Below are 15,697 nucleotides of genomic sequence, written 5' to 3' on the forward strand. Positions count from 1 at the left end.
TTGTACTGCAATGTGACATGTATGAGAAATACTTTATATTTTTACACAAATTCAAATGTAATTTTTGTAATTTTTGTACATTATTCAACCTCACCATGAAAAATGTAGTCCTATGTACTCAACTTAATCTGGATCCTATATTTCTATACATTTTGTAATTTATTCAATGCCTTAAAGTTTTCATATGGTAGAAGATGGATATAGAACTTGTAAATACATACAAACGTGTCATATAAAAGCTAAGAACCTTATATCATATATCAAACCAACCTGATGAACTCTTAACTTTCATGAATGATGTGTAGTTACAATCCAATTGAACCCACTCCCACTTTTAGGATCATAAAACTAAAGATATATGTTATAGGCTAATAAAAAAATAACACTGGAATGTGGATTACTTTTCTTTATTTCTGCAATCACAACCAGTAGCCTAACAAGATAAATTATTTACGCATTTCCGTGGCAAAATAAATGGAGGTGTAGCTTTCGTCATAATCTTCAACACAGAAAACTGCAAGCTGTCCAATCAATCTATAATAAATATGATATTCAAATGCAAGTCAATCCTTGACAGAGAGCATGGCCAACAGACACAACTACTGAGGTGATGTTGACTTAAGGGTCACTTTTCTCAGAAGTCTATCAGACATCACCAACACAAAGGCAGCACTCCCGACCAGCTTCGTAGCTGCTGCAGTCTCTGGGTTCGACCCTCCCAGCTCTCCCGAGCTCACTGTTGGACAGGTAACTGAGCCCAAGCGAGCGGTTGATTGTGCGCGGGGGATTATTCGTTACGATTGGGTCGATTCTTCTGCAGGCTTGAAGTCCTCCATGTTCTCTTTGAACTTCAAGAAGTCCCTTCTTTTGATGAAGTACTTCACCTTTTACAAATGAATAGGAAATGATTGGCACATGTTTTTCTTTTAATTGGACACACGAGATATTTAAACAACCCATGCTAACAGAGGTTGTGCTTGAAAAAAATGGTTATGTGTAACGTTTTTTTGGTGTGTTATACCTAGACCTAAAGGCCTACTTAACAGTCTCTACACAGCACGCTTTACCCGTGTGTTTACGTTACTCACCCACTGAGTTGGACAGTTGGCCTCGAACTCTTTCTGAAACTTCTCGCACGAAGAGGCTTGGTCGTTATTATCATCCAGACACTTCCACAGTTCGTCCCTCGCTCCCCAACATGCGCGTCTCTCGCTAGAGTTCGGGGCTGCCATGTCAGGTTTACCGGTGCCTGACCGAGAACAGGTTTACTCCCGGGCAGGTGAGCTGTTCTGTTGTTGTGTAACAGTTGCCAAAAAATGTCACACAATCTTTTAGATTGAAGACTTCAGCATTGAGATGTTAATCCTGACATATCGCTGAAAATGTTTTTCGTGAAATCCGAAGTAAACGTTCAGCGAAGTCTGCTGAAAGTCAGCAATTACAAATATGAATTCTGTAACCTGATTGTGGGATCATTCAAGGACGCACAACTGCTGACATCCGTCGCCTTCATCTGACGTAAGAAACTATGATTGCGATGGCGTGGTACGGCCACCAGGCGGCAGACTTTGCCCAATTATGGTCTTTGATCGCACGAATTTAATCAGTGAAAGTGGTAAAACCATTTAGAAGGATGAAGTAACTGAATTTATGGGTGCAAATTAAGACTGGAGCAGACTCACTGGTTATTCTCATAGGCTAGGCTACTCTTAAATATGAGCGCATACGAACTGCACCGTTTAGGAACAGTTATCAAAATAGCACAGGACCTGTTGCACTGGCCAGTGAATTCTTCTCACGGATTTTTTTTTCTCATGGGATTTGACAGACAGAATAATAGGACGTGGAGGGGAGGAGGCGTGGGTGCTTAGTGAACACGGAATAGGGTGAAGGAGAGAAGAGTGAATAAACCTGCATGGTGCTGGTTACCATGGCTCCCAGCAACCATTTCAGACCATCAGTGTTAGGGGGTGGGGGGTGGTATTGGAGGGACTGGCTATGAGGTTAATACTCCTCTCAGGGCAAGCCCAATTAACTTTCCATGATGATAATTGATGGTAGTCTTTGCTTCACAGGAACTTCAAGACCTGGGTACTTGAGATAGAGCAGACCATTTGCTTGAATGCTATAGAACCGACACAAAAGTGATGTCATTCGTGATTACCCTCCAACATATCAACAGGTTTCAATCATCTGTTTCTAAGTAAGTGAATCATTTGGAAATCTATTCATGATGAAAACTACAAAATAATTAAAAGAACATGCTATTCAAGTCAGACTGAGTCCATTGCATATGCTAAGCAGCTTTGATAGTGGTCCCCAAACCCTGCTTTCTGCTGTTAAAGGCCCTTGTTGGCAGCATTGTGTGAGCTATGGGTTCGTAGAATTTGTTGTTGCCTATGTGCTGGGACAAGGAAACTCCCATAGAACCAACACAGGGATGTGACAAGAAAGACAATCTCAGTCATTTAGACACATGCGTGCACACACACACACACAGACATACAGACCGACACAAACACACAGAGGGAGGGGTACATCTCAGGGGTAAAGGCGGCCTAGTCCTTGTGTCAAGCGACATTGTTTGTAAAGGGTGAATAGAAAGAACATGAAAGAACATTTATGAAATCGGCTAACTCCGGACACCTCTACGATTGCAACTAGAATAAGGCAGGCTCATTCCTGAAAGGAAACATTTCTGTCACACTATTCTGCTTGACAGCATTTCAAAGCCCGTGTTGTAAGTACAGCACTGAGCAAGGACAATTAAGTTAAAAAATTAATTATCTTATCGCCCCTCTGTCCTACAGGTAACATCAGCAGCCCTGTGCATCCAAACAGCCTCTTATTGAGCTCTCTCTTGTAGGGAGGAATGCTGTTGAACAGCGACCTCAATGTCAGTGCTCGCCTCAACGAGGCCTTTGAGAGCGTGTGACACCCGCTAAAGAGAAGGTGGTGTTCTTTTCGAAAGCTAGTGGGTCGGGATGGCAGGAGAGAAGTTGCACGGAAGAAAACCTGATTAGAATAGCCTACTGACTGGGTATTATCGGAAAATATTACAAGGAATTGACGTTTTTATAGCTTATTCCGTGTTAACCTTTCGATAAACGTTCAAGGCTTCAGTTATGAACTTTACCAATTTATAATCCGGTTGTCAGACTACTTTGAGACTCAAGACTGCCATAAATTATTCAATAATATGAATGTAGTTGAGTCATCGCGGGCTATTACAGAGACTGTTTTGCCAGCGGTTCTAGCCTACATTGGCCTTTACCCCTGGAGTTGCCTGTTGCTAGGGAACCCATCTCCAGCTGGGTCGATCCGGACCTCACTTATAAAGCAAAGGTGCTCATTAGGGCTCTGCATCGCTCACACGTCACGCATGTCATATTCATCAACCTAATAGACTCACGGGGCTTTCAAATTCACCGCACACACACACGGCGCACAATAAGCACGAGGCTCACCTCCAAGATAACGGCCCGACTTCAAAGCCGCCAAGTCTGCTCGAAGGAGCATCGAGGAAATTGTATGCCGACCCCTTAATTAACATTTGAATTGTGCTCCATGACAACTCTCTATGGAGCAGACGGCTCAAGTTTTGGACAGCCGGCGTGACTGGTGACTGACGGGGTGTCGTAGGAGAGGTGTTTCCTCTCCTGGATTCTTGATTAAGTATCCACAGGATAGTCTGTGGGTCTCTGTGTGTGAGAATGCATGTCACTGTGTGCGAGTGTGCTTGACTGCATGCGACATGCACATTCCGAGGACTCAGGATTCAGTGAGTCTCTACCATGCATCCCTGCTCCTGTCTTTGTTGTGTTCCCTGAAGGGGGACAGGAGACTGGACCAGCCCCGGCTCCCTCTCTGTCTCTGTCTCTCTCCCTCAGTGTCTCTCCCTCCCTCTCTCTCTCTCTCTCTCTCTCTCTCTCTCTCTCTCTCTCTCTCTCTCTCTCTCTTTCCTCTCCCTTTTTCACTTTCTCCCTCCCTCACCCTGCCTCTCAGTCTGCCTCTCCCCTCTTCCTGCCTCTCTCTCATGCCTTTCTCTTCCCCCTTCCTCTCCCCTCTCCCTGGCCCTTTCTCAGTTGTCCTTGCCTATCTCTCTCTCCCCCGTTTCTCTTCTTCTGCGGCTCCAGACCAAAGGCCCGTCACAAAGGCCCTCCAGGACGCAGAGGGGTCTAACGTCACATGAGAGGCCAGGCCGGGCAGCCTGAACTAGAGGGCTATTCAGGAGGAGTCATGGGCCAATGGGAGCTCAGGAACCACCAGCCTCAATGTCCACTTCAGCCACCTGACCCATGGCGGCCGAGCGGAGATGAAGAGGCCCATAGAGAGGAGAGGGAGAGGGAGAGGGAGAGGGAGAGGGAGAGGGAGAGAGAGAGAGAGAGAGAGAGAGAGAGAGAGAGACAAAGAGAAGAGAAGAGAGGGAGAGGAGAGAGGAAAATAGCTGACATTCAGCCAACAACAGAGACAAGGTCAATGCGTTTATCTCGTTTCATGTTAAATGTGGAGAGAGAGACAATGGAAGGTCATGTGATTTCGAGATTTGTGGACGACACGATGACATCAAAGTGGAGCATGTTGCTGGAAATGTCAGACCATCGTTCAGATTCCCCTCATAACCGGGGGTAGAGGGAGAGAAATGACGGGCGACACAGTGGCTTCTGGCTTATTTAAAGACAGCAACGACTTCACGAGCGCCAGGTCAACCGCAGCCGGCACGCACACTTGTGTTGAACGGTTTACAGTTTAAATGGTTGCTGTCATGTATTTTCTCTCAATAGTCTGTACCACGGGTGGTTTTGTTGATGGTTGGGTTATTGAATGCCCCCCCCTTCCTCATTGATCTTAAACTTATAGGGTATTGAACTTCAGGCACCCAAAGCAGGCTGTCAATATTGTGGATACGAACAGTGAGGCTACCGCTGGGGCTGTCATGGAAACAGTGTGGTGGGGTGCAGAGAGAGAGAGAGAGAGAGAGAGAGAGGAAAGACGGAGAGAGAGTAGAGTCAGAGAAGGAGAGAGGAGAGAGATAGAGAGAGAGAGGACAGAGGCAGGCACAGCAGCACAGGGAGAGGGAGGGGTGTGTGTGTGTGTGTGTGTGTGTGGGGGGAGGGCAAGGAGGGGAGGGGGCTTTATCTCTGGTAACTATATCCACAGGTGTGGTCAGCACTGCCATCACTTGGGTAGGTACCTCTCTCTATGTCCAGACATTGCTTGTTCAAACACTGGACGATTGGTTTTGTGTTCACTGTAAGCAATAGTACCCCTGGGTCCATCTTGCTCGCCTTCTCTCCATGTCTCTTTCTCAGATAACCTTACAATGCTCTGTCATACGCCGTTAACCAGTATCTGAAGCCATAATGGGAGCCCCATCCCACATCCCAATCCCTTTGTTGATGTCTACAGACAGCAGGGACTTTCCGTGTCTCATCATTCATTGGCAGACATCTCCTCTGTTGTCACTCTTCTCCCTTGTCTACAGTGGCTTCCCAGGGCACCCGGCTGCCATTGGGATGTATTGATCCTCAACTCGAGTTGGACACTGTGAAAAAAACCCACAGCGAAATCTCTCTCTCTCTGTCGCGTCAGCCTCTCTCTCTCTCTCTCTCTCTCTCTCTCTCTCTCTCTCTCTCTCTCTCTCTCTCTCTCTCTCTCTCTCCCTCTCCCTTCTTCCTGTCTTTGTCTGTCTATTTTCTTCCACTCCCCACTCCTCTCCCTCTCTCTCTCCTCTCCCTCTCTCCTCTCTCCCCTCTCCAGCCATCAGAAGGGCCGCTGCTTGCTGGAAGCCAGCCTCTCTTCTATTATCGTGCGAGCCAAGAGGGGAGGAAACACTCTTGCTGATGCAGCCTCTTCCATGTCAACAGGTTGTTTACGCCAAACCGCAGGCAGGCTCAGTCCCACACCACTGCACCCCCAACACACACAGACACACACACAGACACACACACAAAACGAAAGGAAAACCCCACACGTTCCCACAACACACACACAACCCCACAAATTCACACACACACACACACACACACACACACACACATGCATACATGCATACACGGAGGGGTTGTGCTGGAGAAAGGCAAAAAGACACTGTAGCAAAGCTACCCTGAGATAAAGGTGGACCAACAAGTGAAACGTCAATTCTGCATAAATTGAACCTAATCTGTGTTAATGTATGCTAATGTATGCACCGGGGATAACAAGACGGATCACCCCAAAAGCATGTCATTGTGTTTGGTCCTGCCCCCCAGATTAGAGGAGAAGTCTCCGGTGTGTCTTTATGGTGAGATTCCCGGTTGTACACCCAACCCCTTCAGTCACCTGTCAGAATGTCAGCTTGGTTGGGGTCAATACCAGCATTGCATGCTTTTACTAAGGGATAGATTATCCTTGTTGTTGTACTGGGCTATGTGGATAAGCATATAGCATATACTGCCCACACTTAAGTCCTGTCCAGCTGTTACTGTTACAGTAATCCGTTCTTGATCCCTCTGGTTAGGGTATAGCCTTGCATACATACCTACATGAAGCCTGCATAATGTATAGGATGCCTCTAGTTTGGCCTACACATGAGCTGTATTTCCCACATTTTCAAATGACAAATATCTACCTTTCCCAAATTGTCACCATGAATACACCTTTGGTTGTCTCAACGTTCACTTTGCAATCATTAGACCTAGTAAGTGTCCACCACACACCGGTTTTCCCCTCTCCGCTGCGTTTCTGTGAGTAGTGGGCGGCGCACACATCCGATCCCGCTCCTGTGAGCACAGCGCGTGAGACAGCCAGTCCGTTCGAAACGGAGCGCGGACGCCAGGTCGAGACAGGAGCTCCCGCCGCAGTGTCGGAATGAGGCGAGGGTAGAACCTTTACGCACGAGGGTTGCATTTGATCTGTGAAACGCTTTTTCTTTTGCTGATTTTTCTATTGGGTTTGTGCCGAGACTGAAGAATATGAAGGCGTCTATGAGAAGATTGAACCTATTGGTCGCCCAGACTCTGATATTATGTCAAATAGGTAAGGGAAAAGGTTAATGGTATTTCTGTTGGTAGCCTGTGTTATGTTTTATGCCCAACGAACACTTTTCACATATTGCATTTCCTTGTGAGAGCTTCACGTGACAGTGTATGCACCTGTTAAGAATATTGTTTAGGCTTGAAATGCATCTGTATTGCAGCCTGTCATATTATTTATCTCAAATGCATATTATTTTACGGTGGTCGATCGTATATTTACAGCATGGGGACTTTCAAAACATTTACCTTTGAACTTAATTCGTAATTTGTAATACTAACACGTAGGTACGGATACAGTAAACCGGTCTTCACAGCACATTCCCCTGAGACATTTTAAGTGGAGGATATGTCATCCTATAATATCACTTAGCCATAAACCTCGAATTGAAAAGACTGGATAAATCCCAGAAGCACATCTCCACTACACATTTGGTGTCCGATTTGGCGTTGATTAGTGATTTGGATTTGGAGTGATGTGACAGAAGATGAATGTATAACTCAGACATTCTCTCTACAATCCACACAGAGTGGACATGAGAGCAACGGTTGTTCAGCACAGGATTGGCATTTGGAGATGCCATTTAAAGATTCCTTTAATGGAAGGAGAAAGCTTTAGTATTGATTCATTCAATTCTTCATAAGGTTATCTTGTTTCCCCATCACATTTTTTCTTTACTGGTGGATAAGGAACATGTCACTAAGGCCAGTTTGTTTAATCCGATTGAGCTGGCCAAGATTTCTTGATTCTGAAAGAGCTACGTGTTTTGCTACACAGATACACACCAGTGCATTCACATTCACATCCACAACTATTTTATACTATTTTCTCAGGCCAAGTGATTTGTTATGTGTCCTTTAAGCCAAAGGATGGACCGTTTTGCTGGGCTGTTGGGGAAAATCCATTGGAGGGAAATGAACAAGCCCATCTCCAGCCATCTGTCCCTCAATATGCCAGGCCACAATTCGTTAGCACACACACTCTTACAAACACTCACAGACCGCACACATGCATACTGTACATGCACACAAACTCTAAAACACACGAAAGCACACCGACGTGCTGAAAACACACGTACACACACACACACACACACAACACATGCGCACACATACATGCACATAGATGGCACCTCTCTTGTACACTGAAGTACATCAGGGCACATTATTATTATTATTTATTGACTTTAAAGATGCCCATGTTTGTGCTTCAGAGTGCAAGTTGACCTAATCTGTCAGTTTGAGACCTATCAGAACATAACTACCATAACACTCCTTATTATCACAGTATATACACACTACTTTTTGGTGTGACTACACTAGCAGCTGTGTATGTGTGCACGTGGGTGTGTGTGTGTTTGTGTGTGTTGAGTAAGCTGGCACAGGACGTGTGCCCGGCTATTGTTGCTCACCAATTGATTGTATGGCCAGCAGCAGTGTGAGTTTGCACTGTGATATCTGTGTGTGTGTGTGTGTGTGCGCGCAGTCACCCGTGTTTCTTTCCATCAGCCGATGCAGCAGACTCACCTCATTCCCACTTCTCACAGAAAGATCAGTCGAGTTCAGCTCTCAAGTTGACCTGCCACGTCCCCCAATGAGCTGTGTGGAAAGTCCCCTGCCACACACACGAGTAGAGGGGCCGTATCCAGCGGCGGAATTGATTGATGGATCCCGCGCCATTTTCCCTCAGTGTGCGCCTGTCATGTAGACAGCAGGTACCTGAAGGTTTCTCCTTTTGAAGAAACAGTTAAACCATTGAAGCTGCAAGGCTGCAAGATATGTCATTGTACGTGTAGACTCAACGCGCATTGTCCATCTCTCGCGTTATCTGTGGAAGCACAGACTTGTTATCCAGTGCCGCTCAACCGTGTGGCAGTCCAGCTGGCGGTTTTATCGCCACAAGAAAGCTTTTATCGCTGGTGCGTGGTTGGCACACCGTTAACACCAATACATGGTTCATGACTCGTCCTTGGTGAGCTTGAAAAAGATCCTTGGGGAGTATCTAACGTTAACTACTCCACATCGTCTTGTTTCGCTGCTGAACACTGTGTCGCTACATTCCCAGACACTATAATTAAATAGATATTTGGCACAAGATCTTTATTTTCTTTGTGAAAATCCAAAATCCAAGCCAAAGGCCTAAGCTGCAGTGGTGCACTCTAAGAGCACATATCACGACAGACAGAGTCAAAGTACGTTCTTCAAAAGGGAAAAGCTTGAAATGGACACTAAGCTAATGTAAGTTTTTTAGGACCCTGAAATTAAGTGGAAGCATTACAAACAACACGTTCATATTGTAATGAGCCTCACAAGAACAATACTAGCCTACCTTTTGTATACCCAGAAGTGGAGGACGCTCTTTCTCTCCCTGCCTGTTAAAGCTGTTGTCTATCTGTTGGTTTGATCACTGACCCCTGACCCGAGGTTATTGTTGTGCGTCAGATCGAGTACACATGACATTATGTCATCACGTGTATCATCGATTATGTAACGAGGAGAGTCCCCTCTGGGATTTCCAATGATCAATGAGACTCCATTGGAACAATAGGACTGGTTCACACAAGCTCATCATCTGTCAATCAAATGAGTCGGTGTCAATTCTAGTCACCAAGCCCCTGATTGTAAAGTTGGCAGCGTTGGATTGTAGTTCCTCGACAAATCGAAAAAACAAATAAGGCATTCGCTCAGTTGAGTCAGCATAGGGGTCGTTTCACTTCGGTTTTTGTGTTTCAGTAATTAACTACGAAGAACAAAACGGGGATGAAATATACGCGTGTTAAAAATACACACCGAGAATTTGTGTCTGTTGGAGGGGGAGTTAGGAGAAAGCGGAACTCCAAGATGTCAGTGTTTTTTGGGCCACGGTCTCTGTCACTCAAACCGCTCAGGGGAGACACCAACGACTGAATCACACTAATTTTCCTTTCTTTCTTTTCATATTTTCATAGTTTGCATTTATTCCTGTTGCCGCTGTGCAATTTTTGCCCATACTCCAGAAGGACTCATCAGATGACAAATTCAACACATTCACACACGCTTTCTCAGCTAAAAGACAGGGCTAAAAGACAAAAATCAATAGCTGTAACCATGGTAACGTGCGCCGTGGGCTGCAGAAAGTCTGTTTCCTCCTCGCTTCTCAAACAGCCTCCATTTATCCCCTTCAGTAACGTACCATCTACAGTATAATGCAAAACCTTACTAAACATATGTTACACAGAGATTTATTATTGTTGGACGTGTGACTGATTTCCATCTGACGAGAATCCATCTAGAGCAGATGTGTGTCAGGGGATTGAGAAGGACTGTAAAGTAGCAACTGCCAGATCTTCATCCAGTTCTCCTCCCCAGCCTCTCCTCCCCTCCCTTCCCCCCTCTCTCCCACAGACCCTTCCTCTCTCCCTCCCTGCCACCCTGCCTGCTCCTGGACCTCCCAGCCCTGCCTAGCTCCAGTCCGTACCAGCCTGGCCAACCCTGCTGGTACTCATCTGGCCAGCTTTGACCCAGTCCTCTTCAGCTTCTGGCTCCCTGGTTACTTGGTTCTGTCATAATCCCGCTGTCTCTCTCTCTCTCTCTCTCTCTCTCTCTCTCTCTCTCTCTCTCTCTCTCTCTCTCTCTCTCTCTCTCTCTCTCTCTCTCTCTGTCTGGTCCTCTCTCCCTCCCTCTCTGTCTGGTCCTCTCTGTCTCTCTCTCGCCCTGGTCCTCTCTCTGTCTCTCTCTCTCCGCTGTATATCTGAGCGTCTGTTCCTCTTTTCCTTGCTTCCCCGGCTCCTCAGTCTCCTTGCCGTCTGACTCCTTGAACAGCAGCAGAGGCAGTGTCTGTCTGTCTGCCCTCAATGGAGGGTCTCTCAGTCAGCCCTAGGAGAGCCCTCCATCTGCTAGAACCAGCTTTCAGCCAGCCAGCCCCGCACACATGTTCCCCAGGCACAGTCACATGCCCCCCCCTTACCACAGGCACAGTTAACCCCCATACCACAAGCACAGTCAAATTCCCCCCCCTCCCACCATAGCTAACAGGCCAGGCTAACTGCTCTATTTTCTGCAATGCTGCTAACGTCTCTCACACCCCCCTCTCTCACACACTCACACACACACACAAACACAGACCAGAATGCAACAGCCTGACCCACGGCCGCAAGTCGGACTCAGCCTTTCACGGGAACGGGAATCTTGTTAGAGAGATTTGCGGAAGTCTGTCTCCTTGGCTTCGCCTACCATCAAAGCATTTTTGATAACCAACTCCTCGATGTTGAGAAAGGCCGCGGCGAGATTGGGCCATCGATTCTTCGGCCTGCCTCGAAAAGACGATTTCTTTGGTTGTGGTTACTCAGTGGGTGTGTTTTATTCTCGGCTTTCACTCGGTCTATTCTGAAGCTCTTTATTCATAAGCCCAGTCTCTGCACAAATCCACTTTGACTCGGTCTCTGAGGTAGGGAGATATAGTTATTAAGAGTGGGAGCTATATCAGGACCGTGATTGGAGCATATTGTCTGGCCGCGCATCCAGGGCTTTGAAGCTCTCTACCATCCAATCCCCATATGTCTTTCCTCATATTGGGATGTAACTCTGCATTATTAATAGAGACCGAGGGGTGGGGGGGTGTTCTTGTCTCTGGCGATACTCCATTGACGGTCTACGGATTATGCTCTTGTTAACATACCGGGTAGGGTTAACAACGGCTGCCCCCCCCCCCATCCAACCGCCCCCCCCCCCCCCCACACACACACCCAACCGCCCCCCCCCCCCCCTCCCCTTCTGAAACGCTCTTAAATCTTCCTCAGCCAAGCGGAGTGTAAATGTTTAGAGAGTAGGGATAGAGAGGGAGTGGGGGAGTAGAGAAGGGAGGAGGAGGATGGAGGAGAGAGAGAGAGGAGCAGGAGGGCAGTGGAACTAAAAGGCTATAGCTCTCATCTGTCTCTCGAGCTCTCTCTCTCTCTCGCTCGCTCGCCCTCTTGACTTCAGGAAGCCGTTCTGGAGTTACATCGGCCGACAATAGCGGCGTTTGTCCGCGAAAGGGACCGTCACAAAAGGCCCTGTTGTTTAAAAGGGCTGGCTGAGGAGATGGGGAGACTGTGAGAGGGCTACTGACCAGTTTGGACGGGAGATTATGTGGGAATCCAGCACACACCAGGGCAGGTAGACAGAGAGTGTGGCGAGGTGATAGCAAGGGGAGAAATACCACCGCAGCGGCGAGAACGTTCCAGTTCAGAGAAAAGCAGACACGTTCCGGACGTGAGGAATTTGGGATTTGTCTTTTTTCACGGGTGTGATGGACACAGAGAGAAGGGGGGGGGGGGGAGACTCTTGTCGCAGTGGGGGAGGTGCGGAGTGGGGGGGGGGAGGTGTCGAGGCCTTAGTCAATGATCAGTGGTTTCATTCTGAAAGTTTAAGGGGATGGGGGTGGGGGGGGGGGGGGGTCAAACGGAAGGTGCAGGCCTGACTGGGGTGTCCATGGCGATGGGAGAGGCGACGGAGGAAGTCGGAGGAAGTCAGGGTGGCCAGACGCCACAAGAGCCTCTGCTGTTGTCAAGGAGCCGGCCCTGACGCCTGCCGCATGCTGATTGGGGGGGACCTGGGACGCATCTCGATAGGGCGAGGTGGCTCCCCGGCAACACAGAGTCCCGATAGGCCTCAAATCCTTTCCTCAGCACGGCTCAGAGCGACTGCTGCCGTTATGGGTGTCTGCAACAAGGGAGAAAACGGAGGAGTTTCGAGATGCATCGCTGCTGGCTAACATCCCAGTGCTCTGAATTTGGGCAGATGGAAATGGTGTATCTCACTGCACTCTCTGGAAAAGTAGACCAATAGGTCAGCACACACACACACACACACACACACACACACAGAGAGAGACACTCAGAGGCAAAGACAAACCCCCCACATAACTCAAACGGTTCACCAATCACACACGCTCAAGTGGACCGATAAACACACTACTTTACAGGAACTGTGTGTGCACACACTCGCAGCATGGGATAAAGGAGTCGTCGGTTTCTGTTCTGTCGAGCACATGCAGGTCCCTGGAGGGGGGGGTAAGTGCTGCAGTCCCATGTCTGCACACAGCTCAGTACCTGTCTGGCTCCCAGCACAAAGGACACACTGGAGCTTTGACGAAGCTCCGTCCTTCATCTCCTCTCAGCAGCGATCGGAGTTCTCGCGTCCCTCAGGGGGGGTCTCTCTCTTTCCCTCCCTCCTCCCCTCTCTCCTCTCTCTCTCTCTCCTCTCTCTCTCTCTCCCTCTCTCTCTCTCTTCTCTCTCTCTCCTCCTCTCTCTCCTCTCTCTCTCTCTCCTCTCTACTTAATCTCTCCCCCTCTCTCCCTTTCTTTCTTTCTCCCTCTCTTTTCTCTCTCGTTTCTCTGTCTCTCTCTCTCCCTCTCCTTCTCTCTCTCTCTCTCTCCTCCCTCCTTGTTTATTTATGAGTCCTTCTTGGGAGGCAGCCTGTTTTAAGCTGGATGCTGACTGAAGTTGAGGCTGAAAGCCGAACGTATTTTGTGATTTTAGGCCATCCCTCAGAAGGGAAGTCCCAGGCCAGAAGCAGACTTCCCTCCAGGGGCTTTGTGCAAGTGTAACTTTTTGGAGTTTTATGTTTAGAAAAACAGAAAGTGGTCTTTCAGTACACCCGTCTTAAAGCAGGGGGTTAGTAAAAGTAAAGGCTGCAACTTAAAGTACAATTCTGGAGAAGAAGAACCATCTGGAACACAAACAATCTTTTCGTTCTGGGTAGAATTATTCAACCAAGTGAAGGTTCTAGTGAAAACCGTGTAAAAAGGTTTTACCAGGACCCCCCCCCCCTCCCATCATCCACCTCCCACCCTCAACCGCCCCCCCTCCCTCTCCCTGTGAGACGTACGGTCTCTCCGGTGGACTCTATTAAAGCACGCACCAACGTGTTCCGCCCCCGTCTAGCCCCGTGAGGAAGACGGCCCGGTGGCGCTCACAGAGCAGCGTGACGAGACACACATAATAGAGCCTGGTGATTCATGAGCACAGCTCCCAGAACCGGCCTTTATCCTCCTCTGGGCTTTTACCACTTCCACCTCCCCCCCCCCTCCCGCAAGGTGGAAGCAATATATAAAAGACACGTCTACAATAGCTAAGAGTAGAACGGAACCTAATAGATCTCCTGCTCGATAGATATGTTTACGGGGACATGTCACAGCAGTGAAAACAAGGCCAAGGAGGGCCACAACATGGAGCCATGACAACACGGAGCCCGGAACGGTGACCTCTCAGTCCAGACTGTGTCAAAGCCGTCTGTCAGCCCTGTCCAGCTGCTTATCCTCAATGGGGTTTAACCCCCAGCTGTTCCTCCTGTATAAACCACCTCCTAGAATAGGGGCCCCCAACTTCTCACGGTGTACCACTTGTCCCCGTCCCCCCCCTTACCCCCGGGCCAACAGCTGGAGCGGAGCACATTCCCCCCGTCCACCCCGGTCCATAGTCCTCCTTCTGACCGATGAGGAGGGTAATACGGAATCTACGGTTTGGAAGTCCCCTCTAGGACAACGCGGGATTTGAGTTGCATTTCAACCCGTCGTCAAATCTGGAGCGAAACCTACACGGTCTACGTTTCGCTATAGGATTCCATTGCAAGTATGTGTGTAGTAAAAGGGGGGGGGGGGGCCTAGGGAACAAATGCAGTAATTCACACGCCTGTCAGTCACAACAGCTGAGAGTGGGGAGGGGACTGTTGAGGTGTGTGTGTGTGTGTGTTGACGTGTGTGTGTGTTTGTCTCCATGTTCAACAGGTGGCGCGACGTCACTTTGCCGCGATCAAACGCCCGGTCGCAGGCAGCGGGGGCCCCCGACTTCGGCTCCCACTCAGGCAGCGGACCGAGGACTGTCTCTCGGTGCTCCGCATTCTTGCATGGAGAGCAGCCACTCAAAGTGCCTCCTCAAGTTCCCCCCACGGTTCCCAAAACATTCCCCCCCCCCCCCCCTTTCAGTTTCACTGAGCATGACCCCGTGGCCTTGCGGGTGTGTTTTCTCCCCGCAGCCTTCAGCAAGAGCTGCTTCCATCAATGCTGCGTCCCAGAGTGCCTCTCTGTGTCGCGTTGATTGGTCGTAAACATCGACTGGAAAAAGAATCGGGCCGATTGTGATTTTTTTTTTCTCCTCCCTCTCGCGGGCTTGTGGCGGTCTGGGACGTTTGAGAGCGTGTTCAGGGCGGCCATCTAGACCGTGTGAAGGTACGTTTCACGACCCGGTGTACACAGGGTGTGTTCTCCCCCGGGCCAGCGCGCCAGGGAGAGCAGAGGGAGAGGAAAAGAGAAAGAAGAAAAGGGGAGGACAAAAAAAAGAGCAAGACAATCCACCTCTCCTGGGGGGTATCTGGTCCTCCCTGCCCTGCTCATTTCTCGTTCCCTCTTCTTGACTGCGCGCACACCCACGGGGCTTTGCCCAGTGTGTTTCCCTTCATTAGCAGAGCAGTTGGTCCGTGTTCTGGACCCACAGTGGTCTTCTGGGTATTGTAGTCTCGTGGTGATTGTTTGTAAAGAAAGAGGCCTTTTAAGTTCTGTTCTGGCTGGCCTTGATTTACAGCATACACTTCTGATCCACTGCTGTGTAACAATTGGTAAAAGGAATTCAAACGTACTTGACAGCAATGGTGGTGCATTTGGTTTGCCTTAAAGTTGCCTCTTACCAGGGTACAATGGTTTCATCGTATTGGATAATCTCCACCACTC

General features: G+C 48.6%; 1 protein-coding gene across 1 annotated transcript; it reads right to left on the minus strand.

Annotated features, from left to right (window-relative positions):
• Positions 1-663: 663 nt before the first annotated feature.
• On the minus strand, positions 664-1,382 carry coa6 (cytochrome c oxidase assembly factor 6). The gene is made up of 2 exons (XM_067254679.1): positions 1,089-1,382; positions 664-884 (listed from the first exon to the last, which is right to left on the minus strand). The coding sequence occupies exons 1-2, from the start codon at positions 1,230-1,232 to the stop codon at positions 795-797; spliced, it is 234 nt and encodes a 77-aa protein (XP_067110780.1). The 5' UTR covers positions 1,233-1,382; the 3' UTR covers positions 664-794.
• Between the last annotated feature and the right edge of the window lie 14,315 nt (positions 1,383-15,697).

Source organism: Osmerus mordax, chromosome 17 (assembly GCF_038355195.1).
Source record: "Osmerus mordax isolate fOsmMor3 chromosome 17, fOsmMor3.pri, whole genome shotgun sequence".
NCBI lineage: Eukaryota > Metazoa > Chordata > Actinopteri > Osmeriformes > Osmeridae > Osmerus > Osmerus mordax.